The sequence below is a fragment of the Anopheles funestus genome, chromosome 3RL (genome assembly GCF_943734845.2).
Source record: "Anopheles funestus chromosome 3RL, idAnoFuneDA-416_04, whole genome shotgun sequence".
NCBI classification, from domain to species: domain Eukaryota; kingdom Metazoa; phylum Arthropoda; class Insecta; order Diptera; family Culicidae; genus Anopheles; species Anopheles funestus.
The window spans coordinates 9511537-9539405 of record NC_064599.1 but is presented as its reverse complement, the minus strand read 5'-3'; the positions used below and the strand labels follow the sequence as shown (position 1 = coordinate 9539405).

Here is a 27869-nt window from a genome sequence, read left to right as displayed (position 1 = left end):
TGGTCCTGGGAGTTTGCAGTAAAAACCCTCTCCAACGCTAGTAGCGTGTCGTCCGATGAAACACATGGTCGGGTTGAATATTCCGCTTTTTAGTAGTGGCCAAAATACGAGTGGATAACGCTTCATTTCCAACGACCCGGTCGGGATGAGCTCATCGGTATCGGGACCAGATGATCCTGGGGGTCGATTTTCCACACACCCATTGCAATACGGCGTTCAAGCTCTCTAGACAGTAAGATGGTGACACATATTCGTGAACGGTGTTTTTAATTGTCTATTGGCCCAGTGGTTTGTTTGTTGGCTGTTTGATTGCGTATGGTTTTTCCCGACTTTTCCCGACGTGCGCCACCAATACAGGTGCAGATGCAGTGCGACCGATACAGCAACCGAACCGAAGGAATAGTATGGGAGAAGGAAAACTCATAATAATCATCTGTTTTCGAACGGCGGCTTTAACACACAATCAAAAACAACACGTCAAGATGTACGGCGGTGGCCGTGTTTAAGTAAAAGGTCTTACTAAAAATCTGTACGAGTCCGAGTGGTTTAATCGATTGAGCAACGTTCGTTGCGTTTTGGTTTGTTCTTCTTCTACCGTGGATTAGGACAGTGAATAATGCAACTCAGCACACGCAAGAATCATAGAGAATAGCACATTAGTCACTGTGGCACAAATAAGGATGCATATTTTCGAATCAGAAACCCGACCAAGTGCTGTTCCCATGTAGTGAAGCTTGTGCGTATCAATCCGCGAACTAATAACGTCAGCGAGTAGAGATATATGTACTTGCATCTGTGTGTGTGTGTGTGTGTTTTGGTGTGGCGCATTTTCCACAGCCCGGGCCAGGCATGTGACAGGAGGTCGCCGCGCATCGAGGGGCCACCGACCGACTGACGGGTGCCGATATGATGGGTGGAAATAACTTTTCATCCGTTCGTCCGGCGTTGGAAAACCCTCGCACGACACCGCGCGACACCTCGTAGCGCGCATGGAGACGCAATTCGAAACCGGCCGCAGAATCTCCGCAGCATCTTCCCACGCCTGGTGAGATACGGGGCGAGATGCTGCCGTGGAGCATCAGTTTTGCGGGTCCCCGCGTACACAGGCAGAGTGGATGAAGCGTTTTTTTTTTGCGGACGGTGTGCTGTGCTCAACGCCAACTTTGTGCGGAGTTTGGCTGGGCAATGGGAGAACTGTTTTATTGCTAGCACCTGCTCATTAGGTGCGATCCTAGCAATCGCTGAGGAACTGGTGCAATCAGCAGTGGAAAGATTCGGTACCGAGCATTTCGCTTCCAGATCTGCTGTGTGACGGTCGCAGTTTACACCGTGTATGTGTCTGTGGGTGTCAAAGTTGGGAAGTGTTTCAGACCATTTTAACCAACCAATTTTACGAGGCTTTCCTCCAAAACTCCACAAGCCGTAGACGAACGTGGAAGAAAAGTTGCTAGAAGTTGGGACCAACCATTCTCGATGTGCTCGAACAGTTCTCGGACAAAACCCACTGCACTGGTAGTATCTAGTCCAGCCGACACGGTGGCAGTGTGTGAAGGGCGGGATGACGAAATAGAGAAGCTCGTGCGAAGAAGATATTTCTGTACATCAGTAGACTTGAGTTCCGAGACAGTAATCCAGCCATCAGCACACCGGACACAGTGAATTCGTCTGTATATGTGTGTGTGTGTTTTCCGGTGTCGTCATCGGACTGAAGTGGATGTTTTCTTTCTATTCCTTAGCGGTGTTATTTTGCAATTTTGAAAAACATATTGACCACAGCTGCCTCGCAGAGTGTTGGACGAAAGTTTTCCCTGTAAGAAAGTTCTCGAGCAACCGGAAATCAGTACAGCGGTTCCAAACCACACCATTGGTACAGAGACCAACAGTTGGTTGCTGACAAAGGTTCAGTGTGTGTGTGTGTGTAAGAGTAAATACCGTCCAACCATGCCACCGTCCTACTGTTCCGTAAAGGGTTGTACCAACAGTCGAAGCCCTTACTGCAGTTTGTACTGCTTTCCGAAGGATGTTATCATGTAAGTAAAGAATTATCCGTTACAAACGAAACAAATCCTTCATCTCTTCTTGAGCTTACCGTGAAGCTGGGAGGTGATTGTTGGGCCTAACCACAAATAATGTCATAGCAACGGTACTCAAGTACTCGTGGAAAATTGCCAAGGAACTGGCACAGTTTCGATCGATAAGCAACCGTCGGTTTTAAGGTTAAGAGAAAGCTCCTTCATCCCACGCACATTCTTCTGGTGTGCTTATATTCTTGGGTGTTTTGTTGCAAGACTGCCTGTTTCTACTCAGAACTCGTGGGTATACGAGGTAGGTTTTTCATTCCTCAACTTTGTCGGAATTTTCATGGATCTGTGCTGGAGTCTGGGTTCATCTGCTTGCAGTTCTACCACATCATACACGAATAGGACATGCTGGCTGAAGTGTGTCACATCGTAAACGTGTGCTGCTTCAAACATTTCAACCCGCTGCTATGCATTCGCACAAACAATAACATCAAAAACTCCAGCATCTTCTCCATCTCAGTTACTACGGAAACCAAGAAACCTTGTATTTCCATTCCATGTCGCCTGCTTGCCCATTATCTAGTTGCACACCAATATAAAAAAACGGCACATGGAATTTCGGTTTGGTGAAAAAAACCACGGTCCCTGGTAGTGAGTAATCGCCAACACACTAAACGGTAGCATCCGTTGGGCTATAGCAACACAACTCCATGAAAAGCGGAATCTTTCCCGCTCTGGCTGCAAGTAAACGGCGAGACTTTTCATCTCCAACCTGGTGGCTATATGGCACGAAAGTCATAGCGAGCAGGGAACCCATTTTACCCGCCAAGGAATCCATTTTCGTCGAGGGGTTCTTGGTAAAGTTTCCTTGTTCCGTCCATTTCGTACCGTGCCTTGGTCGCCATCATCGCCGAGTGGTGTTTTCGGGATGAAAACTCTGCCGCAGTGTACTCGGAGGGGTGGAAAAGTTTTTTTTCCCCCGCTGTCTTTCCCACCACCCTTTCCCTTCTCTCACACGTTTATGAAAACGTCTTCTGCCAGGGGTCGGTTAACGCATCGGGGAGGATGCTCTTGGGTAGGATGGTCGAGAGTCAGGTACACGTCCGAGTGGTCGCTAAAGGAAGCTAGAGTAGTGTGCGTGTATTGGTGGAAATTTTTTGTTCTTCTTCCTCTCCATCGATAGTCAGAAGGGCAGATTCCCTGGGTGGGTGGTTTTGCACTCCCGGTTGACGATGGCAGCAGCAAACGGTTGGCAACGCAGCTATAGCCGGGAATGCTGGGCTGGAACTGATGGTTTGGATCGATATTTAGGGTCAGAGCTGTTCGGATATTTGGCTTTCGGGTCGTGCTAACGGCAGGGAATCATTTTCCACCCGCCCCTCCCTGTTGTGGATGTTCGTCCGTGATTTATCGATTAGGCGAGTTCCTGGATCTGGTTGGGTGGCTAGAGTTTAAAGGGAAATGGCTGGATTGCGGGAAAGTTATTGACGAAATGGTAGAATGGAGATGCGTTTCTGGAATTACGCTGACAAGGCGACTGCGGCAAAGCAAAACTTTAATCACGAAAAGGCTGCGCACGGGTTAAATGATGAAATCTACCTCATTACCTGGAAGACGATGTGCGGTTCGTTTTAAAAAGCTGCTAGCTAGGGATTTAAATTTTCAAGAAAAAGCTGTTGAATAAGGATACGTTTCTGAGGAATGCAATTGTACTAAGTTTATATACAAACCAAAAAAAAATGATTAAACATGATCGATCTCTTGAATACTAAATTCAATACCGTTTGGCAGTTTAGATTTAAGATTCACTCCATTTACACACTATTGCGCCTACATTTGTAAATTAAAGGCGAATCGTCAACTGCTCCGCTTGTAGAGACTGTTGTAGGGTTTCTCAAGTTCAAAAAGCTAGCGTCTATATGCCCCTTAAGGATGCAAACCATTTTTTCTCTCCCACATTTTATGTGTTCTCTTGTTGTTTCTCTCAGACACGTTTTTGCTTATATTGTACAGGGTTTCTGCATTGGCGTAAACAGTTTCTGCAAAATTATTTAGTATAAATAGATTATTTCGCATTATATTATACTTGATTTTCAACAATCAAATTGACTGCAAATGGTAGTATAAAAATGTTTAAAAATTTCGTTTGGTAACCAATTGTTGTCGGTTGTTTTACAGAGCCTTCAAACTGGGCAGCTACATTCGCTTCTTATGTTTGATAATAAGTGAAAATGTACTTATTTTTGGAATAATTTAAATTCACAAGCTTGTAGTGCATTTTTTTTTAAATTAACAGTCTTTAATTAACAAAGACAAACATTTGTCTCGGACAAGCTGCAACCCCTGTAAAAACATTTCTCGCTCTGACTATTCTTTTTCTCACTCTCTCCAATGCTCTCTCGCGAGATGGTTGGTGCTCAAAACAACCACCATCGGTATTGGGAAGATGAAACGGTTTAATTCTAAGTGAGACACCACCGAGAACGTACACGTAGCCCTGCTTCTCGTATCGGTCCGGTATCCGTGGTTAACGCGTTTTGTTTGTTTCCCTTATCGGCGGTCTTTCGTGCGTGCGTGCTTGCATGTAGTGTATACCACTAGGAAGCAGATACGAACATCATATCGTATTGGTGGTGTGTTTTTGTTGTACGTATTGTATTGAGTTGCCGTGCCACGGGTTTCGAATTGTTCCCGCATTGCATCCTGTGTGCTGCCATCCTTCGCCAATTAAGGTCTTACAGTGGCAGTGTGCGTGTGTGGTTCGCCCGGTTGACGATTAAACGATTAGTAGTATACTGTTATTGTTATCGATATTGGTTGATATACTCCTACACAAATACACGGTCAAATAGTCATCGAACCGTTGATCCCATTTTAACCACCCCTGCCCTTTCGTGGCAAAGAGCTACCCTTTTAAAGGGAATTTGTCCGCGGCTGGAAATCAAAATCCCGGGCGACCATCATCCCGGGCATCCCGGTGGTTGTATGTGCGCGTGTGTGTGCGTGTGTCTACGTGTGGAAAGGAATTAATGCGAAGCGAAGAAAAAAAAACCCGATCCCATCCATCCGTCCATCCCATTGAAACACCGTGGCTTTGTGTATGTTTGTGTACCGGAAACCGCAGTACACTCGGGTTGGTATTTGGAACCCCCTGTTTCGGAAACCCAGAGCAGACTGCTGGGAAGAACGGCAAGGGAAGGGAGCAGGGAGGCACTGTGGGTACCGGAGTGCGTGTGCTTTGTTCCGGTGTGGAGTGGTGGTGGCGGGGCGAACGAGCGTACGGTGTCAGGGGGAGAGGGGACAAAAAAAAGGGAAATCTGCTCACCCTCGGCCATTTATCGTTGAACCAGGGGCGCACAAACGCACAAACACAGCACGCGGCCGAGCGGCAGCAGCAGCGGTCCCATCGCCATTGTGTCACACGAGTGCACCTCCCGTGCACCTTCTCCCCCAGACACCCGTACACACCCTCCCAAAAGACCGTTCGACCAACCTGTACGTATCACACTCGCTCGCTCGCTCGCTCTCTCTCTCTCTCCTTCTCGGAGACTCTTGGAAGCACGGACGGGGTGGCCTACGGACGGGAGTTTGGCATCACATCCATCTCTGAAAGTGTATGTGTAGTTGTTTTTTCTTCTTCTTCTTCTTCTTCTGTCTTACTCGGTGTGAACCTTCCCTTCGAGAAGACAAAGGAAGAGACGTGACGCCTTCCACGGGGTTTTCGTGGAGATCCGTTTCGGTGGGCCAAACCGACGTGCTTCCGACGAACGAGAATTTGCGCGAGAGTGAACGAGACAGGACAGAACCTTTTTTGGGGGCTGACTCCACACACTTCCCCGTCCGCCCGGGATGTTACCAAAGGATGCCCGGGTGCCAGAACAAGTGCAACTGTCCTGTGTCAGTCGGTCCGTTGTTTTGGTTACTCTAATCGGATCAGTGAAATGCTTATTTACAGAAGATTCCTCCCAGTGTGTGATCAGTGCGTTGACGTCAACATCATCAAACGTCGCTTTTAAGTGTTATCAATCAGTCAGTTCACCTGTTCCTAAGGTGTGTGGCGATATACGAGTGGAAACAGTGTCACAGTGTTTCGGTTAGTCAACTTCAGCTACTAAGCAGCGGAGATGGGAAAAATCTCCGGAAGTCACTGTCTCGTCCTTGGTTGCCGTAATCGGCAGCTGCTTAACCAGGCCAACACGCGATCCTATTTCCGCTTTCCGCGAGATGCCGACCTGTAAGTAATATCGCCAAGGTGCATCCTATTGCCCTACGTACAGTTTTTGGGATCCAAGATATTTTTGTTAATATCCTTAGAAAAGAACATCAGTACCATAATTAGCTTTTGTGCTTCAATTAAATCTGAGGACTTGAAGGGCATAAGCCATCCAGTAAACTCCAGTATAAGTCCGTATCGCATCAGGCAAGTTGGAAAACAAAATAAGCGTAAGAGTACCTAAAATCCGTACTCCATAGTCCAAAATAAATGAACGCGACCGGATGCGTCAGTGAGTCGCAACCGAACGCATACCCTCGATAGCCGGATACGAGCGAGTTTTTCTTCTCCATTCACTCCATTTATTCGGTCTTCTGTTTTCAGACTTGGACATGCATTTCAGACACATATCGGTTGGCAACAGCTCGTCCTGCCACGCTGGAATGGATAAATTTCCACCTGGCCTGGCACAGAGACAGTGTTGCCGATGTTGAGGATGTAAGGGAGATATGGGCAAACCAACCGAAAGGTTCAATGCTGAAATCCTAAAATAAGCGACGAAACATTTCGGAGCAAGTCTTTACCCGCGTTCAAGGCACGGATCATGGGTTTTAGTGAAGTTCCCATACCGCAAGGGAAGCGACCGATGGTAACGACACACGCAACAACTGGCACGCAACGAGAGTGGAACGCGTCGGAAAGGGAGAAAGAAACGGTATCCCGAACGATGATCCTTGTGGCCTGCGGCTGTGCGAAGAAAGCAAAACGAAGGAAAATGAAGGGGACCGTCGACTCCCGGACGACAACGGACACGTCCATGGAGCGAAGGGTACGACCGTGAAGCATAGTAGTGCCAGCGAGGAAAGCCAAATACCGAGGGGAGAAAAGAAAGGGCAACGAACACGCGGAGGCTGGCGAAACGAGCGAAAGGAAGTTTGGAAAAAGGACCATCTGCCATCATCGTTGCCGGGGTCCGGCTCGACGTCGTGGTTGAAGTTGTAGCCGCCGACGGTATGGGCATGAAACTTGGGACTTGGAGTTCCTCCCTCTCTTCCAAGGGCTCACAGCCCGGGGTTTTTTTTTTTGTTGCCGAGACGCTTTGCTCTGGTAGTGCTGCTATTGATGTTACCCTACCGTCCTCTTCTGTTTGGCAGTTTTGGGACACACAAACACTCGTAGCTCGTGGAAAGGAAAGCCCGAACCCAATACGCGTCCGTCCATCCGTATTCCCCGGGTATACGTCCGCCATTCGATTGGGTCACCTTCATCGCGCGCGTACGCTAGCATTCGTTGGGTTTTTGGGCTTTTCTGGGGGATTTTTTTTCCTTCGTTTGGTTGTGTCTTGGTTCCACTCGGGCTGTGTAACCGTGCTTCCCGTCATCACCACACAACGCCATCGCCTGGTGCTGCAAACCGACACACCGACCGTGTGCTGATGATGATGAAACCCATCGCATGGACGAGGCCTTGGGAATGCTTTCCCGTGGTTTTCAGCTTGCGTGAGTGTTTGTGTGTTCCGGTGGCCATCGTTGGTTTCGAGGGGTAAAATACCCATCTCGATACCTGCTTCTCACTGTTGCACGCTCTCTCTCTCTCTTTATCTCGATTGAATTTATCCGTTGGCAGCTGGCGTGGCGAAGTTGTCGAAGTTGCTCCGCTTCACCGCGTGGGATGGCCTGGGTGTAATTGGGGCCTCCTTCCGTACGGTTCGCTCCGATCCGATTCTAAGCAATCCCCCACATATAACGGTGGATGGAATCCTTCCTTTTTTTGATTTTCTTCCCGTCCATGCTGCTTGGTGTGAGATATTTTTGATTGAACGTCGTTTTGGGAGTGTCCATGGTTCCTTGGGTTTCCCATTTTATAGAGGGTGATCCTTTTCTGCGAAGGAAATTATTCCTTTTTTTAATACTCCCGAAATAGAATTGTCCGGAACAAGCTTCTCGGACTTCGCTTACTGCGAGACCTTAGTCCATACCTTAGATTCGTAGTATGGGTTAGCTTTCGAGCAATGCTACTCTAATAATTGTATTACAAGGTTTCCACAATTGAGATTTCCGAGGATTTCATCCTTATCTTGCACCGATTACATCTAGAATGATCATTCGATCTTTTTGGGCGGTGTGGATATGTTCTGATTCTCATTCTCTTGTTAGAAGGCTGGTATTTTCCAAAGGATGTGTAGTGACAGGTGCAGATCAGGATCGTCACTTGCTTGAAAACCTTGTGCAACCACGATTGCTATTGCCATGGTATGTTGCACACAGTAGCAGCTGTACGAACAAAAGGAGGTAAAAAGCACACATACCATCGTGCGATGGGGGAGCACCAACAAAAAAAAAGGAAACAGAAAAGAAACAAAATCCCCAACTGTGCTTGCGTGGATAAAATCAACCGACCGGACGAACTTGGATGGTCCGGTTGCTAGCTGCCAGCTCTGGTGGTACTGTTGCTGCTGGGCTGCGCTAGTGTTAGTAGCCGTCCGATGGTGATGATCACTGCCAGCCAACTTCCTTCCCTTTCCCGCGCGCTTCCACCATCCGCTACCGCAGCAAGTGTCCGACCGACAGACCGACCGACCGACCGACCCGGCATTGGCATCATCATCCATTTGCTGCTGTGGTGTGGCGATCGCACGAACTGTCGCGATGTGTTTGTACCGTGCCTCTGGTGTGTTGGTGTTCATCCGGCATTGGCATGATGATGGTCTCTCTCCGGTTGTGCGCGGCGCACTAGCTCTTGGTGTTGTTGCACGCGCATCCGCTACACAACCGCTCCACAAAACCCGCAGCACAACGGCTTGGGTAGCGGCGGGCAGTGGGTGAGCGCTTGTGACGGACGGGCGCGCACCCATCCGCCACCATCGAGTTTCCTTTCCGGACTACCCATCGACAGAATGGAGGGCTATATGGTAGGTGGTTTTTCCCAATCAACGCAATGTTTTCGCTTTCGGTCCGCGGGACCGCAGGAACTTGCTGATGATGATGTTGATGATGGTGTGCCGCATCACCAGCAGCGCGACAAATGACACGGACAAATGAGCGGGTGGCAGGGGGGTAGCAGCGGGGCTGGTAGGGGAGAAGTACAGGGGAATAGTCGACGGTGTGCGGCGGTACCACCATCACGAAACGCGCTCCGGTTCGCTCGAATCGAACTCGAGAATCCACATCCATTCGTAATCGCCCGCCACCGTCCAGCCCGTCGCAAAACACCATACCATGGTCGCCCGTAGCAGTGCCGTCCGTCCGGCTTCATCATCAGTAGCTGATATCACGCGTTTAACACCCCCACTTGCACTCCCAACTCCAGTGCGCTCGCGCTCCATCGCTTCAAGTGGATCTGGCAGCAGCAGCAGCAACAGCGGCAATGTGCCTCACAAACAACCAGCTAACCACACATTCCCAAGTTCGCTGCGCCGGCTCTCGATCGAGCTGTGGATGTTGTTGTTGGTCGCTTGCCAACTCCAAACCCCGCGTGTCTGTGTGCTCGAGAGCGACAGGGAAAGAGATATACCGTCCACAGTGCGTGTACAGCACGCTCGCAGAGTCGTCGCGTTCCGCAGCTCCAGCTCCCACATTAGTGGAAAGGGTCGGGAAAGGGCAGCGACGGGAAATAGGGAAGGCAGGCAGCACGTTTTGGAGCCATCGCCATAGGCGAACAAAAAGAGGGAGAAAAAAAACTTCACGAGGGTGCCCTACTGGCACTAACAAACTCGATGTATGTGTGGCGGTATGCGCACATACGTCGATTTGGAACTCCCCAGTGAGAAGCCCCACGAAGGTAGAGGTACTGTTGGACGGAAACGAATTGGGAAGGTTGGGGGCTGATGGAAGCGGCAAGGGCGATCAGTACACCAACACGACACTGTACGAGAATATGGTGGCAGTTCGATGAGGTAGCTGGAAACGGTTTTGCCCCAGTGCAGCAGTTAAGTACATGCGTGCTCACGTGTGGTGGGGGTAGAGCAAAAACCCCTACCGGAGGAGTCGCTTGTCCACAGCTCCATCACGGTCCTCACATGATGACTTCTGACCATGTGCCTGTAGCAAGGCCATCGGGCATATCGGGCTTCAGCACATCAGTACCGTACCGCTGTGTACATGATTTTTTGGTGGCTAGTTATTGGGTGGAGTGATCCCATTGGATGAGATCTTGCATATATCCAAAAACTACATGATAATAACACCAACACGGGGGATGTTTTGTTGTGCAGTAATTATACCTCTCTCGGAACGATCATCGTATGATCCAAAAGCATTCGCATGATGGCCAAAACTTCAAAACAACGGTCCATTCCGGTTTATACTTTGGCCACCGTATCAGTAAACGGTGCGTTATCACATTCCCGCTGTTTGATTGTGTGTCATCCAAAAAATACCAAAACAAGCTATGACTGACTTTCTACTTACCCCTGCTATTTTCCATCCAGGCGGGTCTCATGACGTTAGCGTGGGGCCATTCTGGCCGGACGAAGGAGGGTTTCTTATCGGATCGATGGAGGAGTATCGACCAACGCGCATTGCAAAAGTCATGTCAGTTCCTGGAAAAGCTGCCGATCTTTATCTTAGCCTAACAATTCTTGGAACTCCTGGAGGGTCTTATAGCGGCTGAGGTTTCCCGTTTTTCTCTTTCTTGGAGAAGAATTAGTCTTCCAGAGCGTCTATTTTTGGGATCCTAGTTAGGGATAAGCAGAATGAATCATGGTCATGCAATTTTTCAAACCCAAAAGTATTGGAGCTTCGTTTTCTAGGTTCATTTTTTTGTTGGGACCCAACTTTCTGTTACAAATTCCTCAAGGGACTAAATACGGAAATATTAGTTCTGCTGTCTTGGTAACATTGCTTCACGGAATCAATTATCCGAAAGTAACAGCCTAATATGCCCGTACAAGCATATCAATAGTATATCCGATAGACTGGGTGCATCCCACAGATGGTCATTATCGGCATCGCCTGACAAAAGGTATTGATTTCTAACGAGGAAACCCAAGCTCCTAAACCGCGGACAGTTTTATGTGCCAGAGATTCATTGGTGGTACGTGCCGAGTTGAGCATTTGCCAATTGCTATGCCACTTATTGCTCGGACCATCCCATTCCTGTTGGAGGGAAGGTGACTCACACGCACGTTCCGATCCCACGCGCCCGGCTGAGTTTAACCATTTTTCCACGACGATTGTGGGCCCGTGAGTGTGGCGATGAAACTTCAATCGGTGATTAATACTTTGCATATGGACCCGTACGTTCTTCACCCATCCATCTTCTTTTTGGAGAAGGGCTCTTAAAAATAGGGTGTTTAATCGCGCTCGGTTTACGGGTAAACAGCAACTAAGCCGAACGTGGGGTTAAGGTCAGTTAGTGAGTTAGGGAAAGTTGCAGAATCCGTCATAATACACTGTTGTGAGTTGAGTCATTTTAAATGCAAGCACTCTAGCCGGACTCTGTTAAGATAAGCATTATCGCTGGATCTTTGATTGTCTAGGAATAGTGAGGTAACGTCACAATGTCATGATCCATACCCGTCCTGCGGGTAATTTAGTTGTTGCGAAAGCTACTCTGAACGAGAAGCAAAAAAGCAATCCTGTACACGTTCCCTTTCGAATGCGAAAGGCCGTACGGATGCAAACTGTCCAAGAGACACCCATTAAACTTCAGCTGCCTTGGTCAATCGGGCATACGCGGGCACTGCTGCTGACAGGTGTTTGTGAGCTCAGTTACCCTGTTTCGTAGTGGACGGGCATGGGCACATCAGCCTGCTGGGTAAGGTAAAGAAACCCAACGAATTGCCTACGTGCCCTTTCGGTATTCGGCGATGAAGCCCCGGCAAGGCGATGGCTGGTTTGCCATGTCGTCCGTGCCAGCTGGCAAGCAACGATGAGACCCTTGCGTTCCCTTGGCTTTGTTGCTGTTGGTGGTGGTACAAAAATTGAAGGTACCAAACCAAGCACAATCGAACAAACGGGGCGACATATGTCGTTCGAGCTCTTTACTGGCAAGAAGAAACGAACGCACCGGTCTCGGTTTACTTGCCTTTAAAGCTCAATGTTCGGTACAGGCAGGACTTATTCTCCCCCGTGGCTTCTTGTGGCTTTTTCCTTGTGCGTATACCCAAAAGTATCGTTTGGGACCAGTCTGGTGGGGGATGCGAAAGTCCAGCAACAACCTTCTGAGCGTTAAATAGGGGTCGGTTTTGGAGCGTTTTGTGCCCCGTTTTATTTGTTGCTTCAAAAGTCCTGGCACACCCGGCGGTGGTGGCGCGATACTTGGCTGGCAAGTCCGCGCGAGAGAGAGAGATAGAGAGCAAAGTCCAATAATAATCAGCGAAGCATGAGCAGCAGTAATCAGAAGCTGGCGTGCTCTGCTGGTGGACAACACAAGGAGGGTTTCTCCATGGGCATGAAATGACGACAGCTGCTGTTCGGTTTCCTTCTGCGTGTGTGTACATGCCCATGACGAGAACGTTCAGAAGGGGGCCAGCTCGAAAGATGATGCACCGGACGCGCACCACACCGGGCGTAAGAAGTGGCTTAAAAAGGAAAACGAAAATGAAGAACCATCACCGAAAAAAAGGCCAGAAAAAAATGCACTCCAACAACTCGCGGGCCCGCACCCGGAGGACAGAGAGTGTGTACCGGTGAGTTGGAACAGGCGGATGGCAGGACGGGACGGGTGTATCGACAGTGCGCATGTGTGGTGGTGCAACTGCGAACCGATCGAGGAGGATCGCCGCCACGAGAAAAATGAAACCTGCATCCACAACACCCACCCCCTTCCCTTGTGGCGGCCTTCTTTCTTTTCGATCTTGAGCACTGCGATGGATCGCGAATGCCCAGCTGTGTATTGTCCTTCATCGATTCCGTGCCACACGTACATACACACTGCCAACGGGCGGATGTATCTTTGGGAGTCTTTTTTGCTTGGGTGGATAGAAAGTAGTCGAAAGGGAACCTTGAAGTGTTGTGCAAGAATTCTAAAGACTAAAGAGATCTTGTTCGTTTTTTGGTCGCAAATATTTCGGAAGATCATCACCCGTCTTATAAGCCCATAACCTCAAAGGCAGAGATAGATTAAGGTGGCCGTATTTGTCACCAAATCTCTCCTTCCAGAATTCCTCCAGAGCTTCGGAAGCTTCTTCGTTACCCACTGGTGGAAGGTATTATTGATATAGGGAGTATCAAGTTGACTTAAACCGTGTGTCGTGTTCCAATAACGAGTGATGCACGGCCCCATCACGAGTCATACATACATCATCGCCCGCATCGAGGGGGCGCTGGGCGTTCCAACGATTTTTCTTATCGGTCGCCAGGTCCGAACGTTCCCGGACGTGCGCAGCAATCGCACCCGTCTGTGTATGTGCGCTTATTCCTTCCGCACTTGTTTGTTACCCCACGGCACAACCCGAGGGCCCACTTGCGTCCGGTGTGCAGAGATATCTCTGTACGGTAGGAAGGTCCGGCTATTGGTTGCGACAAGTCGACGGTGTGCATGGCCCATAATCGCCTGTTCGAAACCGACCCACCGAACATGCCCTGCCCTCTGCTTCGGCTGCGGCTGTGTGTGGGAGAGAAGAAGCCACAATGCGCCGCGACACAGTGCACAGCCGACCAAAACCCATACCCTTTTCCGAACAACCCAGGTCTCGAACGGTGTGTGGCGTGTGACGGCTACCCCAAACGAGCAACCCTGCGACCCTGGTGATGTCGCTCGGGTTCGGTCGCTGTTTGCCACTCTTTGGCTATTGGTACGTGTGGGGGTTCAGTTTCGGTGTGCGGCATTCCTTTCTTTCTACTGCTTGCCTTCCTACCGTTCTGCAGCAGCCGCGCTAACTGTGTCGCGCTTTTTAACCCACTGGCTTGTGCGACGACCCAACCCACCCGTCCCATATCCCCATCCCTTGGCTGTTCCCCCCTGTGGCTGTGTAGCATCGTTGGCAAACTGTACAGCAGTGCCGTCAGGGCCCAGCAGAGCCGACGTCCGTCATCGTCGGTCATTGTGCCCCATTCCGAGCAATCACCACACCGACCCGAACCTCTGCCTCGCCAGTTCCATCCACTTCCAGCCTGCAGCTCCCACCCCTTTTGCAATACCCGTGGCGATCGAGAGCGTGCGCTCGTGCGTAGTGGTAGTACTTGTCGGTTTGGCGACTTTTGCCCGCTGTGTGGTGTGCTGTTTGGCGTCATTGTCGCGCGCGTACTCGTCACTAGCCAAAGCGAATCAACCCCTCTGGGTGACGAGCCCGAGAGCGGTCGCCAGTGTGTGCCAGCGCTAGCTCTCTGGTGTGCGCCTGTATGTGTGATGTTGGATTTTTTCATTGGCGATGATTACGACATTCTTTTCTCAAACTCTCGGCGACACGAGCCAACCCGAGATCCCTAGTGGTAGTAATCACGCCAGGGCCCGCCCGACCTCGAACCAACTTGACAGATCGCGCGCACCTGGTTTCTCGCTACCCCACTCGTCCACTTGGTCTACGATGTGACTAGAAATTCTGGGATGCGCATTCCACCTAACAGCCTGGGGTTGGCCGTAGCACCCTGGTAGCTCTGGAATCTAGGAGTTACCGTACAACTGCTAATTGCTCATTCGTACCACACTCCCTGTCAGGTCTTCTTGCAGGAAGGTACGATCAAATATATCCGAGGTCTCCGAAGCTTAGATTTTTGGAGACATTGAAGTGTTTCAGTACAGTACTTTCTACTCTTACCTTTATAGGCTTGCTCCTCAATACTAATTGTGTGTTTTTTCTCTCTGTTCTTCTCTGTTCCTTCTTTTCATGAATGCAGCTGCAAGAAGTGGGTCGACTTTTGCAACCGTCCGGAGCTCTACAAAAAGTACGATGAGAATGGACCCGAATATCTCTACAAAAGTTCCCGCATCTGTTCGGACCACTTTCAGCCGACGGATTTCAACAATCCCAATCTCTTCAGCCAAGGGTAAGTTCCTGCCAGCATCTCGGTATGAAGGGTGTTACGCTAGGGAATCCTTGGACGGATTCGACTGTGTGGAGGTGCGAACCAGGGATATGCTGGTCCGCATTAGGTAGGGTACGCAGGGGATGAGGACACACGGGGTGCCGATCGATCCAGGGCAGCGGGGAACCTTGTTTTTTAGGAAAACCTTTTTTCGCTGTACTACATTGGGTCGTGTATTTTTTTTGTGTGTTGTGTCTACGTGAACGATCTCCGTCTCTTTCTTTCGCTCATATACGGGAGTTTCCTGCTCGCACATACTCCGCCTCGGACCGGATTTGGTGTGGAACGATTACCGAAAGCGCGCTTGTACAACGCCGTCGAGGCAACCGTTGAGGGACCGGACTTCTGATGACCGGACGCGCTTGGTAACGCTGATGACGATGATGGCGATGCTGATGATGATGCGTTGGACCTTTGGACCATTCGTGGTGAACGCTTTCTGATCGTCCACACAAAAAAAACAACCCCGAGAAGGACGGTATTGCGCACATCTCGGTTTCGCTTGCCCTCCGGATCTTTCGGGGTATTTGCTGCAGCTTTACCCTCCCAGAGTGTGCCCCTGTTATGTGTGTGTGTGTGTAGTACTGTTGGCTCGGGGGTTTCTCTGTTTGCTGTTGCCATTGATATTTCTTGTTGGTGATCAAAATCGGATGGCCTTCTCGCGCTCGCTAGTTACAGTGCTTTGGGGCTTTTAGTCGAGTTGGCAGAAATTCTCTAAACTGCTCTATTCCTTTTAACCCACCACCCCCGGCATATTCGGATGTGGTGACTTGTGTGTGTGTGTGATTTTGTTTCTTTTTTTGCGCTAGCCCGCCTCATCAAGTGGCACTCTGTGCTCAAGACCCTGCGAGTGATAAAACAGACCAACCGAGAGTGAACCGCGTGCACCAAGCTCTCCCAGTAAGATCTTCGTGGTCTTGCCAGTAAGGAACCTTACAATGTTTTTTGTACACTCTCCCTCGTGTTGAGTGTTTATTTATTTGCTGCCTGCCCAGTTTCTTCTTACGCTGCTGAAAACCAAAAAAAAAATCCTCCCCATAATCGCGAAGGGTATTCGGAGGAGACTGGTTTCTTTTTGCTCATCTTCCTCGGAAGATACAGACTCCCTCCGTGGGGTTTTGTATGATGGGCCACAAAAACGACACACCTCATACGTTACCGAGAGAGGAACTGGCTGGCCTAGCCCCAAGAAGACGCAGTATGAAGGTACACCCGATCGGTTGCCTTGGTCGCCGCAAAAATCGAGTCGACTTCCCTACACACATGTCCAAATGCCCGTCGACAGGCATCTACTCATCATTATCTTTGCCGGTGGAGATGGACTGCAAAGCGGGACGCACCAGTTCCCCCAAAAAAGTCACACCGACAAGATGTGCGCGTGTGTGTGTGGATGTGTGAATGTCTTTTTCTTCCAAGCGTCTTCTGCTTTTCTGCTCACTACTGGGTCGCATTTGATGATGTTGACGTCGTCGTCATCTCCGCCGGGCGTAACGCGCGCACACCGTGTAGAGAGATCAACGTTGGTGTGGTGCCTAAAAAAAAAAGAAAAAAATGTTGAGACAAAAAAAAATCGGCGAGGCACAAGATATCGACAGCCTCGGTGGGTAGGCATAGGGAGACTGGAGGGGTTAGCTAGAGGAGCAAGCACTCTACCACCAAAACGAAACGAGCTGGCATGCTCTGGGAGGTGTTTAGCGGCAAGAATAAGCGACCGCGAGTGGGAAAGAGATCCCGCCCCGTTAACCATCCCTGCCTTCCAATGAAAATAACTTACCGCGGTTAGCGCAGCGGCACTCGGATCATTGGCGATATGTTCCATCGACGCAACTCCAACACGGGATGGTTTTTTTTGTCGTAAAATAGCTTGTGTGTAGGGAACGAATTTGGAGGCACTGTGCGCCCGACCAACCGACCAGTCGACGGCGAAGGAGAACTTAATGGTAATCGATTTCCTTGACTCTTTCTTGAACCCTCGCCCGTGTGCCGCTACCCGTTCGAACGGAGGGTGCGTTACCGGGAGGAGTTGTATTCTCCCGGGTGCTTCTTTGCCTTGCCTTGGGTTGCCTTGGTGTTCCTAAAAGGTGAGGGTTTTACCGGTGAGAGACTAATTTACTCGACCTCACTGTATGGGAACAACCGGAACCGAGGAGTGTTGGGTGGTAAGAAAGTTTTTATCCCTACAAACATGGCGAAGAAGTACGTTGATGTCCCTTTTTTTGTACCTTCGGTTTTGGAGTTGAAATTAACCTTTCCTGTTGCCGGATTTTTGGAACTGGTAGGTTCTTCCATGCTGGAAGGAAGGCAGCAGCACCCACGCAGCACCAAACTTTCGGACATTGAATTTCTTGTGGATGAAACTTTTTGCCATCCTGCCCCCACGGTGGGTTGTGGAGAACGGTCATCAGTTTTTCGTACAAAAACCCTTCTCCTCATACAATGGTTTTTGCAGCCACCCGCTCCGAACCCCATCGCATCAACGTTGGGGATTTTTTTTTGACGGACCGTCGAAAAGTGTACAGTTCTCCCTTGCGTCAATGTCAAATCGGTTGTCCCCTGAAGCCTTCGGTAGCGTTCTCTTCAACGCATCCGCAACGGCGAAAACCCCAATTCGAACTCCAGGTATCTGTGTACATGGCTTACGGACACGACTACACGGACACACGACGGCGGACCCTGCTGGCCTCGAACCGCACTACCCAAAGCAGAAGCGTGAGCGCGCTCACTTTGCCTCCTCCGGCCGGTCGACCGAGCCGAAGGATTGAAGGTTGGTTGGCTGGTTGGCACCGGTTTCGCTTCGGTTCTTCCAACACGGCTGCAATACCCTTTCCGACACGTTCCTTTACCTGTGCGTGCGATCTCGTTCTCTCCCTCTCGCGGTTGGCTTCATACCTGAACTTGTGATGGCCTCCGCTTCACAAACGGTCTCCGGTGTTTTGCTGGTAGGCTCAAATCGATACCGTACAACTGTATGTGACGGACGGGAAAAAAGATGTACGCTTGTGTTGGAGATAGTGCGGTGCGGTTGTATTTGGTCACCTGGTAAGCGCTTCTTTTTCGGGGCCTTTCGGGAACAGCGTTCGCACATTGTCGCCATTCGCCGAGATGCGTGTGTGTCCTCTATCTATCATTCACGTACCCCGAACCACCGTTCCATCCTTGGCATTTTCAAGCTATTTTTTTTCTGCCCAGCTTCTTCCCTTTCTTGGTTTTTGTTTTGTCGGTCCGGGTAAGTCGACTGCCGAGGATCCGGGAGAGTTTTTGGTCGCGCGTAACAAAAAACCCCTCATCTTTACCATAACCACTAGCAACTACGAATCCTAACGACGTTTTTTTCTCTCTTCTTTTTGTTTCTTTTTTCTCACGTTCCTTTCGAAATGGCCTCGCTTGGGATGATGATGTCCTTTGTCTGGTGATGGATGCAAAAACTCCCAAAAACCCGGAATGGGAAACGCCACGTCGGAATGAACCTGCGCCCTCAATCGTGTATCCGGTGGCTGACAAAATCTGGCACGAACGCTCATTAACACCTTACTGCGGTTCGTCGTTCTCGCCTGCATCAAAATGTGTGTGTGTGGGTCTGTTTTTTTTCGATCGTTGTGCAACTTTTGTAGGCTCAAGAAAGGCTCAATTCCCTCGGTAAATCCAGCGAGCAACGAAACAAAACCAAATGGTGGTAATGGCGGTACTAATGGCGGCGGTGGTGGTGGTGGTGGGAGTGGAAGCAGCAATGGCGCCGGGTCACCAATCGATGAGAAGCTCCTATCGGCCGTGGCCTCGATCCCGAACATACACACCAACCTGTCGCTCATGATGGCGGCGGCCGTGGCTGCCGCGGCACAGTCCCAGTCAAACGCTAACCACCTGCTCAACAGTCTACCGACCAACCTTAAACGATCCGTTTCGGCCATGAGCGGTGGCACCATGGTAGCAACGAGTCAGCCAACCTCGGGCGGTGGCACAACGACAACAACGCCCGTTTCATCGAAGCGCAACCGTGCGGTACCGCCCCTGGCAGCGCCAACCGGTGCACTAGCCAACCTCATCCAGCGCCAGCAACAGATCAAGGAGCAACAGCTGAAGGATCAGCAGCGGAAGGCGGCCGCGCTTGCTGCCGGTGGGCTCGTCAACGGGCAGGTGTCCATCACACCGGCCATCATCGGTTCCGGTACGTCGCCAAACAGCAGCAATGGTGGAGCGATCTCGCTGGTGACAACGAAGAAATCGAGTGCCAACAGCCATAACAACAACAACAATAACAACAACGTGACCAATCACAACCACAACCATCATGGCAAGCTGAATAGCAGCGGGCGAGGAGGGCGTTTGGAACAGCAGCATCGGGACCATAGCGAGTATGGGTTGAACATGGTCGACATGGATATGACCGGTGGAGGTAGGTTCGCTGTAGTTGGCTAGTGGTGCAATCTGTTATCTCAGAATAATTCTTGTTTATTCCGAATACCAAGTATCATGTACGTAAGTGCATCTGGGTGTTTCATGGAATGACTGTTACGCACGAATTAAACATTGCAACCTGCGGAGATCAGGCACACTGGAAATTGAAATATCGCTACAGTGTTAGCGCAGCAGCATAGAAATGTAAAGTTAGTAAGAATTAATGTACCCAATCAGTCAGACTTCGGGTGCCAGATAACTTCGCTAGATTACGCACGTATGGTGACTTTGGTTCCGATCGGCTTAACGACTGTTGTCACCATCAAGGTCATGCGAGATATGTGTGTGCCATTCCAGCATCGCATCTTACCTGTGCTACGCTCGAAACAACACACAGCCACTAATGAAGCTGCCGACTCCACCAATACCACCGTTTACCGCGAGTTCCCGGAGATTTCGTTAGTCCATACTCCGAATATCATGAGCACTGCCTGCCTGTCCGTTGGTGCAACAAGATCTTGAACGTTTCGCCTTTTCGTTCTTTTTTGTTTTCGCCTCACTGGGAAGGAGGATGGAGAGGGGGTTAGGTGAGGTCTTCTTTTTTTTTTCTCCAGTGGTGTGTACCCCAGGTCGGACACGAAGGAACACTCTACGGCAGTAACTGCGCCGATCAGAAGAAGATGTACGCGTTTTTGCACGTTTCTGCTGCTTATGTCTGTTGCCCCGTGTTAATGCGAAGGGGAAAACCCTGCGTTGTGATAATGGTTCCGACCGTCTCAGCTTGTCACGGATGATGGGGAACTAATGGTGACAGACGAAAAGCAGAAAATGGAGGAATAGGTGGCAAAATGTATAGGAATACATTGAAACCGAAGCTCCGAGGTGTGTTGTGATCGCTAGAGTGATCCTTCAAAGCTGAACAGATGATCCAAAGAAGTTATGCATTCAAGAGAAATATTTCGCCCTAATCTTTCAGGGAGTCAGTAGTTTCGGCTAAGAGGTTGCTCTAAATATTCATCAGGCCACTAACTAACTATGTGAAGTCATTCACATTTCCTTGTTTGACATTCAGGTGACGAATAGCTCTGACCTGAAGTTCATCGCACTAGAAACAGAATTTCCCCACTATGTAAGCAACTAGTGCGATATGTCACGTATCGTATAACCACCAACGGAATTGCACTGTAACTCCAAGTACCCCAGTTTGTCCTGCCAATGATACACAAGGCCCCAAGCAAACGCTAAGGTCGCGCGTATATAGCATACTCTTCTACTAGTCGCGTTCATTCACAAAAACGTAAAAACATACGCGTTGACGATTTGTCTAGGGGGGGCATAAAATGTGGATATAGAGGGTGTATCTATGGATTCTAATCACTAACATCTGACCGGCTATATAGTTGAAGCGCGAGAAAGTAAGAGAGTGAGAGTTGAAATGTTCTACAGTATTTTCCCGTTTTTCACTGCTGTGTGCTCATGCTGAATGTCTGAATTTTCTCAATGCGAAACCATGTGATAAACGACCGGCAAGCCAGACAGGGGGCAGACCAGGAGACGGGACAGGAGCAGCAGAGAGCAGAAAGAAAAGCGCATGGGCGCTTGTGACATTGCCGCTACGAGACCGATGTTGTTCGGTTGTATGCGCAAGTGTTTGTCAGCATTCTTTTTGACGAAGGTGAATTAGTTATTCCAACTGTTGCGTTTTCCTACCACGCAGGTGGAAAAGAGATACACACGAGTTCGATAGGGGTTTTCTCCCATTTTGCTAACAATTTTCTCACACAACTTCGTTTCTTTTAGCTTAAACTCTTTTGGCGGTGTGTGCCGGTTCGCTATTCAAATTAAGAAATCATTCATTCAACACGTGTCCGGTTTGGACGGGAAACGCTGCCTAATTCGACGCCACGTGTGCGAGAGACGGAGAAGACTTAGAATTTGAAGATGCAAATTAATTTTCCACTGCAATAGTAGAGATCTACCAGATCTTCCAGAATATCTTAAGATCCTCACGAAGCTTCTTGTGATAAAAGAAGCTTTCATTTCTACTATAAAGAAGAAACTTAGCTGGTATTTCAACTCGCGCTTTGTTTTATCAAAACATGACCTACATAAACAACAATGGTTCCCTTCTACGTGTAGCGCGTCGCAGACGCGACGTATTTTTTTTTCTTTCTTTCCTCTCCTTTATCTGTCTAGTCGTTGGGGTGTTTGGAGACGCGGGAACAGCGGGCTCACCCCGACGGTGGAGTTTGCGAAGGGAAGATATCCACGCATGTGCAATCGCGTCTTGACACCCCAAAGTCGAAGTCGTCATCGTCCCGGCCCGATCCAGGCAGATCCCGATTTCATACCGTAGTGGGGAGTTGATGGGGGGTTGGGAAACATATTCTCGCTCTCTTTTTTCTCTCGTAATGATGGTGCATGTTGGTATGTTGGTGTGTTGTGCACGTTGGAAAGAAGTCGGTATTGCTTGCGCGATGTTACCACACCATATGAGGGATCGCATCGTCCATTTGCGCGATACGGTCTCACGGACTGGGTGACAAAGGTGGCCAACCGTAGCGAAGCGTGTGTTTGTGTGTCGTCTCCTGATGAGTCTTCCTTCTTACCGCGCTGCGCCCGTTGTTGGAAGTCAGCTTGTCGTCTGTTCGGCCGGTCAACCGGGTATGTATGTGAAGGTCACAAACAGTGGGACTCGTTTTAATCCACCCACCTGACGTGAATGCAAATGGTGTGTGATGCTGAAATGGAGAAACTTTGGTACGTTGAAAGTATTTGACGGGATAAAAGTTAAATTATCTAGTAAAGTGTATCCACTGGTCTTTTTTGGTATTTATAATAAGTGTACAATTTACCAGAACTCTTCAAAAATATTAACATTCACCATGTACCCAATCGTAATCTGATCCAAGCAGTAGTTGTTTCAGATAAATCCTTGGACACTGATGTCCATTGCAGATATTCGATAGTTAGTCCTAACCAAACTGTCAACATACAAAACATACACAATTTCTAACATATCTCACCGAACTTACTTAACTCTATGCTTTCAGGGATCTTCAGTCTTCAGTTCTAACATCTTCAGGGATGTTAGTTATGATCATCTCCATCTCTGATGCTCCTCTTATCGGGAGATTATTTCTACCGGAGGACTTTGACTGAAGCATATCACAGCTTTCTTTTACTGAAATCCCGCACGTGTTCATTCGCCAGACGACGCTTTTTAACCGGTATTAACCTCTATGTACTGTGATTATGAACATTATGTTGATACCATAGTGTGAGCGTGTGAATTCCTAATGTGACGAAGAGGTCATCGCTGTGTTTTTACGCCGTTCTCTATTGACCCAGTGGGGATGAGGGTTTGAAATAAAAAGGGGAAATAATGTTTGGGACACAAACAAAATTGTGAAAGGAACGTCATAGCATCTTCACATGGAAGAAGCACCAGCGCAAAGGTGTAGACACGAACATTATTGAGGTTTCTTTAAAGTCCACCTAACTCGATTTAATAAATGCTTTAGGGACACAACAATATGAAGAGTGTGTGTGTGTTCATATGTGGAAGAGAGCGCGAAAGGGAAGTAAAGAATATGGGCAAAAATAGAAAATACATAAGCGCGTGAAAGAAGTAAGAATGACGGGCGCGCACACGCAACAAGCGAGAAGTGGCGCGTTTGCGCAGAAACAGACACAATATTTGCACACGCACTTTTTTTTTGCTCTGTTTTGGGCTTGTATAGTTTATGCTCTCTCTCTCCCGTAAGCACGCACATACATATGCATTTTATTTTTGCTACCACCTGTTAGGGTAGTTTGCTCTCATGCTCTCTTAGCATGCTGGTAGCATAAAGAAAATAAAAATAGTTCAAAACAAAAACATGTTCCGAGCAAATGCCGCATGTGCTCTGATGCTCTTATCAGATGGCAAACAGGGAGAGTTAACGCACACAACCCCATGCAATAGATGCCACCCCCCCTCGGGGGTTATCATCAGTTGTGTGTGTGTGTGTGTTATGGGCCTTTGTTGAATGAATGAAAGTGAAGTGGCGTCTAAGACGACGACAACGACAACACGAATTTGCGAAAACCACCCTTCCCCGATTGGCGTCAACAAATGGAATCGAAATGTGGAGCAGAAGAGGATTGGACACAATGGAGTTAGTATGACGTTGCTGCTTGTTTTGACGTGCGTATTACCTTTCTTCCCGTTCTCCACCACTATCTTTGTGCACCATTGTGTATACCTTTTGTTGACATACATAATGCTAATGTTCCAACCCGGTTCAATACACTCTTCGCACAAGGTGGCCGGTTTGTTATGTTTCTTTTGTTTTCTTAGCCTCTTCGGCTCTCTTTTATTCTCTCACTCCGGTATGATTTATTTTGATCGCCAACCATAAAACGAAAATGAAAGTATGCAGTTGGCCGCGCGCGTGCCTTTTTATTAATCATCACATGTTAAACTCTCTCGTACAAACAGAAACACATTCCTTACGAGAATGTAAGACAGAAACGGAACAGGGAATGTTTGTGTCGGTGGCCCGAAAGAGATAAACTTGTTGTTTTGTTTTGATTCACTGTTTTCCCACTTTTATTACGTATGGACTGTGCTACTCGTCTTTTACCTACTTTTGCTCGTACCTATTACGATCATCATCATCATCATCATCATCATCATTGTGTTTTGTATTTGCTAATCAATTCTTCCGACCACGTGTTTTGTTCTTTTATATGCTTGTTTTGTTTTCCACTTTATTCATGCTTTTAGCGGCTACTTTGTTTTTACGTTACATTTCTCTGTTTTTCGTTCTACTTTGCTTCGTTTTCGTTTTGCTTTTCTTCTGTATTTATTGCATTGTTTCCATTGCTTATTATACCGGTTTTATGCTTGTGGTGGGTTTCACTTTTTCTTCTCTGTTACTATTCCGCCGCTTTGTAAGGTCTTGGTTTTTCTTTGCCTCGTGCTTCTTGCCCTAATCTTGCCGAGATCTAAAGTTCACGCAATAGTAAACAAAGGGGGGGAGGTATGGGGCCAAAAAGCGACGTCTCTTTCAGGCCAATGTTGTGCACACGTGACGTCGTTTCCAAAGCGCTTCAAGATGCCTAATGTGTGTGTGTGTGCCTTTGGTAACTAATCACGATCAAGTCCACGGTCACTCGGCAAGCAAGCAGCATTAACACGCAAAGAGAACCGGTTTGTTTCTCTTCGCGCATTTGACCTTGACGTGGGTTTGCAGGAAGGGAAGAATGAGAGTGGAGGGGAGGTCACCATGGGGAGGGTGGAGCGAGGAGTAGCATAACGGAGCGGCAATGTTTCCTTTTCAATGTTTCCAACCATCGTTTCAAGTGGTTGGGTAAGTTAATTTTAGCCATCAAATGCATACCACATACGCACACATACACACAAACACACTTACTTTGAGCGCAAGTATGGTGCGCGAAATGCATCAGCATAAAAACATGTTTTTCTATTCCTATCCGGCACGTTTTCCACCGTTTCGTCGAATCGGTAAACAATCGCAACACGAAATAAAAGTGAAAAAACCTGTTCTAGTGCGCGGCGTTTTATGTCTTGTTCTTTTGAGAAAGGGAGAGAAAATGGAGCAACTCATTGCATGCCACGATCGTTATGTAAGGGAGAAGGTGGTGGTTCCCTTTTAATGCTGCTATGTATGTGGTCACTTCAGTCACGATCGTTGTCAAGCGCGGTTCATGACTAGTCGGGAAATTATCTTCCTATTTCGCGCTGCTGATTAAGCGTGGGAACTGAAAACCCCAACAACTCCGAGTAGTCTCTTCCGTTCCGATCTTATCAAACAGCCAGTCTTGCACATTTCGTTATCCGCCACCGCAACATTGTCCAACCCAACGTTAAACCACTGGAAGCCCATTGACCTACGACTTCTAGCTGGGTTTGCTTAGAAGATGACAGGAAAGAAAGGGTGAGCGGTCTTATCGAAAATAATACTATTTCAGGAACTCGCTTCAGGAAGACCTTGACAAGAGAGGGCGTGCGATAATCTGCGGTAGATAATAAAATGACAGTTCAATCAACGGAATTCCTCAAACGTTTCAAAACAGTTTCGACGAATGATGAAAATTATTGGATTATTGGCTTTTCTGTGGACTTTGGCACTCCACTCCAATTCCTGGATTTACACGTTGGGGCGCCATTCGCGTCAGCAGCGATAATCATCTGAAAGTGGAGATAAATCGATTTGAAAAATAAAGGTTTTGATGATTCACAATCACACTCACGGATCGTCCTACCTGGAACGATGGAGCGAGAAGTCTCTACTTTCCTATTACTGATGAGTTCTTGTTGAACAATGTTACGTCAATTTCTGAAAAAAATGCTTCTATTACTTTCAAATAGTCTCCAACTATTATTTTTAGGGCTATTCCACCGAGTTCTTGTTGCAGATTCTCAGCATCTTCATCGTTTATCCTAGTTAGACTTATTGTAACTAAAATCTCTCCTCTCTTCGTTTTCAGAATCGTCTGAAGGTGACTCGAGCTACCAAAATTCGGCCGACGAAGATTACGCGTACCATCAGAAGCTGAAGGTTGCCAAGGTGGAGGCGGTCATACCACCGTCCCTCAAGTCCCAGCTCACCGTAACACCAGCAGCGGCCAACAACAACACCTCCAGTCCGAACATTAACAACAACAGCATCCACAACGTGAACGCGAATGGTAATGGCGTGGAGGAAATGAACATCGATTACAAGGAGAAGTACGAGCAAACGCTGAAGGAGCTGTTCGCCTGCCGGAAGATCGTGAAGAACCAGAACAAAGCGATCCAACAGCAGCAGGTTGAGATCGATTTCCTGAACCAGCTGCTGAAAGAGAAATGATCCGAAGTGGATAGCCGACGGTGCCGGATCGACCATCCCGCTGGCGCGAACGTGGACGGCGGTGTTCTGTTGGCCTGCTAGGAAACCTGCACCGTTGTAGATACGCTTTAGGCGAGTGTGTGGTTATTAGGCAAATAAGGTTTCCGAAAGCGGACAGCAGTCTTTAGTTACCTTCTCTCATTATCACCTCGGGTTTCGATAAGTACAGTGTAAAATAGTAAGAACACATTCCAACCAATCCTGCAAAGAGGTGGTGTGCGTGACATAAATTAAAAAAAAAGATACTAGAATTAAATGGATGTGAGTGGTTGCGGTTTGACTAGTAAATACCCCAGTATATGTACATAGAAGCGAGGGGGGGGGGGGGGGAGCGTTTTGGTAAGGTTTGTGGGCATTTAGGAAATAGCGGATGTTTTGCAAGATTTAGAGAACCATGACATTTTTGGTTCCGAAGGGTCCAGTCCGAATAAGTCGATATTTGAAGAATGGTAGAAAATAATGTAACGATATATTTTACAGCAATTCCTACAAAAATGCGATGATGGGTTTAGTGAGAATAAAACATTTGGTCAGTACTGTTTGTCCAACCAACCGTAGAGGAAGTTGTTAGGGTGTGGCGCCAAACTAGAGAATAATGTACAAGGTCCATCTCCCAGCTAAGTAAGATATCGATCAATTACGGTGGAAAGTGTGAGACGTTTACGAAAGCATTACACAATACTACAAATCGCCCTATTTTCGAAGGTGTTACATGCAAAAAAGAAAACAAACAGATGGAACTATACAAACATAGAGTAACATATTTCGTAAGGTAGCTAAGATATTTTGGGATTCTAATAAACGTGTGAATAGAATGCAGGGCTAGACTAATTTCGGCTTGGTGTAATATTATAAATGCACTATTTAGTATAACAACAAATAAATCAAACGCGTGATGTAACAGTGCAACAGTGCAGAAAGTAGCAAAGACGGATGATACAGTCGGGAAAGCAAACGAAACAGAATTATTTTTAAAACACAACTACGCAGAGCTTTTTTGAAGTTATAAACTGCCCCTTTTTTCTTGCTTGAGTCGGTTTCGGGAACGAGAAAACAGTGCTAAACTAGATGCAAATAGAACGGACATACAGACGTGGTCAAAAATGGAAACACAACACAGGAAATAAAAATGCGCCTTGATATTCAGATTCAACCGAAACGGCCGGGGGGAAGGCTTCAGGAATAAATTCACTTTGTTATTGTTGAATCCCTACAGAATTAAGAAACAGAAAGACTAAAAACAGGCATGTGCGTTTGTGTGAGGAAGTATTTTTATGTTATTTACTTGCAAGTGCATAATGTAAATATTTCCCATCACTATCGAACTAATCCGTCTCAAATTAAAAAAAAAACCCAACAACAGAAAGAGAAA

General features: G+C 48.1%; 1 protein-coding gene across 5 annotated transcripts; it reads left to right on the top strand.

Annotated features, from left to right (window-relative positions):
• The first annotated feature begins 99 nt into the window (after nt 1–99).
• LOC125771315 (rho GTPase-activating protein gacZ-like) lies at nt 100–27869 on the top strand. Of its 5 annotated transcripts, none has more exons than XM_049441845.1 (5): nt 4400–4654; nt 5977–6255; nt 15015–15164; nt 18815–19596; nt 26097–27869. In XM_049441845.1, exons 2-5 carry the CDS (start codon nt 6146–6148, stop codon nt 26456–26458), a joined length of 1404 nt encoding a protein of 467 aa, XP_049297802.1. In that variant the 5' UTR covers nt 4400–4654; nt 5977–6145; the 3' UTR covers nt 26459–27869. The 5 variants fall into 5 exon arrangements, with proteins under 5 accessions (XP_049297803.1, XP_049297802.1, XP_049297799.1 ...); XM_049441842.1 differs by having other exon boundaries at nt 4400–4667; XM_049441843.1 differs by having other exon boundaries at nt 4400–4667; nt 5959–6255.

What these genes read in the sequence shown, in the direction of transcription:
- LOC125771315 (XM_049441845.1), top strand. Translation starts at nt 6,146, where the DNA reads ATGGGAAAAATCTCCGGAAGTCACTGTCTCGTCCTTGGTTGCCGTAAT. An exon ending in CCCAATCTCTTCAGCCAAGG is followed by an intron (nt 15,165 to 18,814) that starts GTAAGTTCCTGC and finishes CAACTTTTGTAG; the next exon opens with GCTCAAGAAAGGCTCAATTC. An exon ending in CATGGATATGACCGGTGGAG is followed by an intron (nt 19,597 to 26,096) that starts GTAGGTTCGCTG and finishes CTTCGTTTTCAG; the next exon opens with AATCGTCTGAAGGTGACTCG.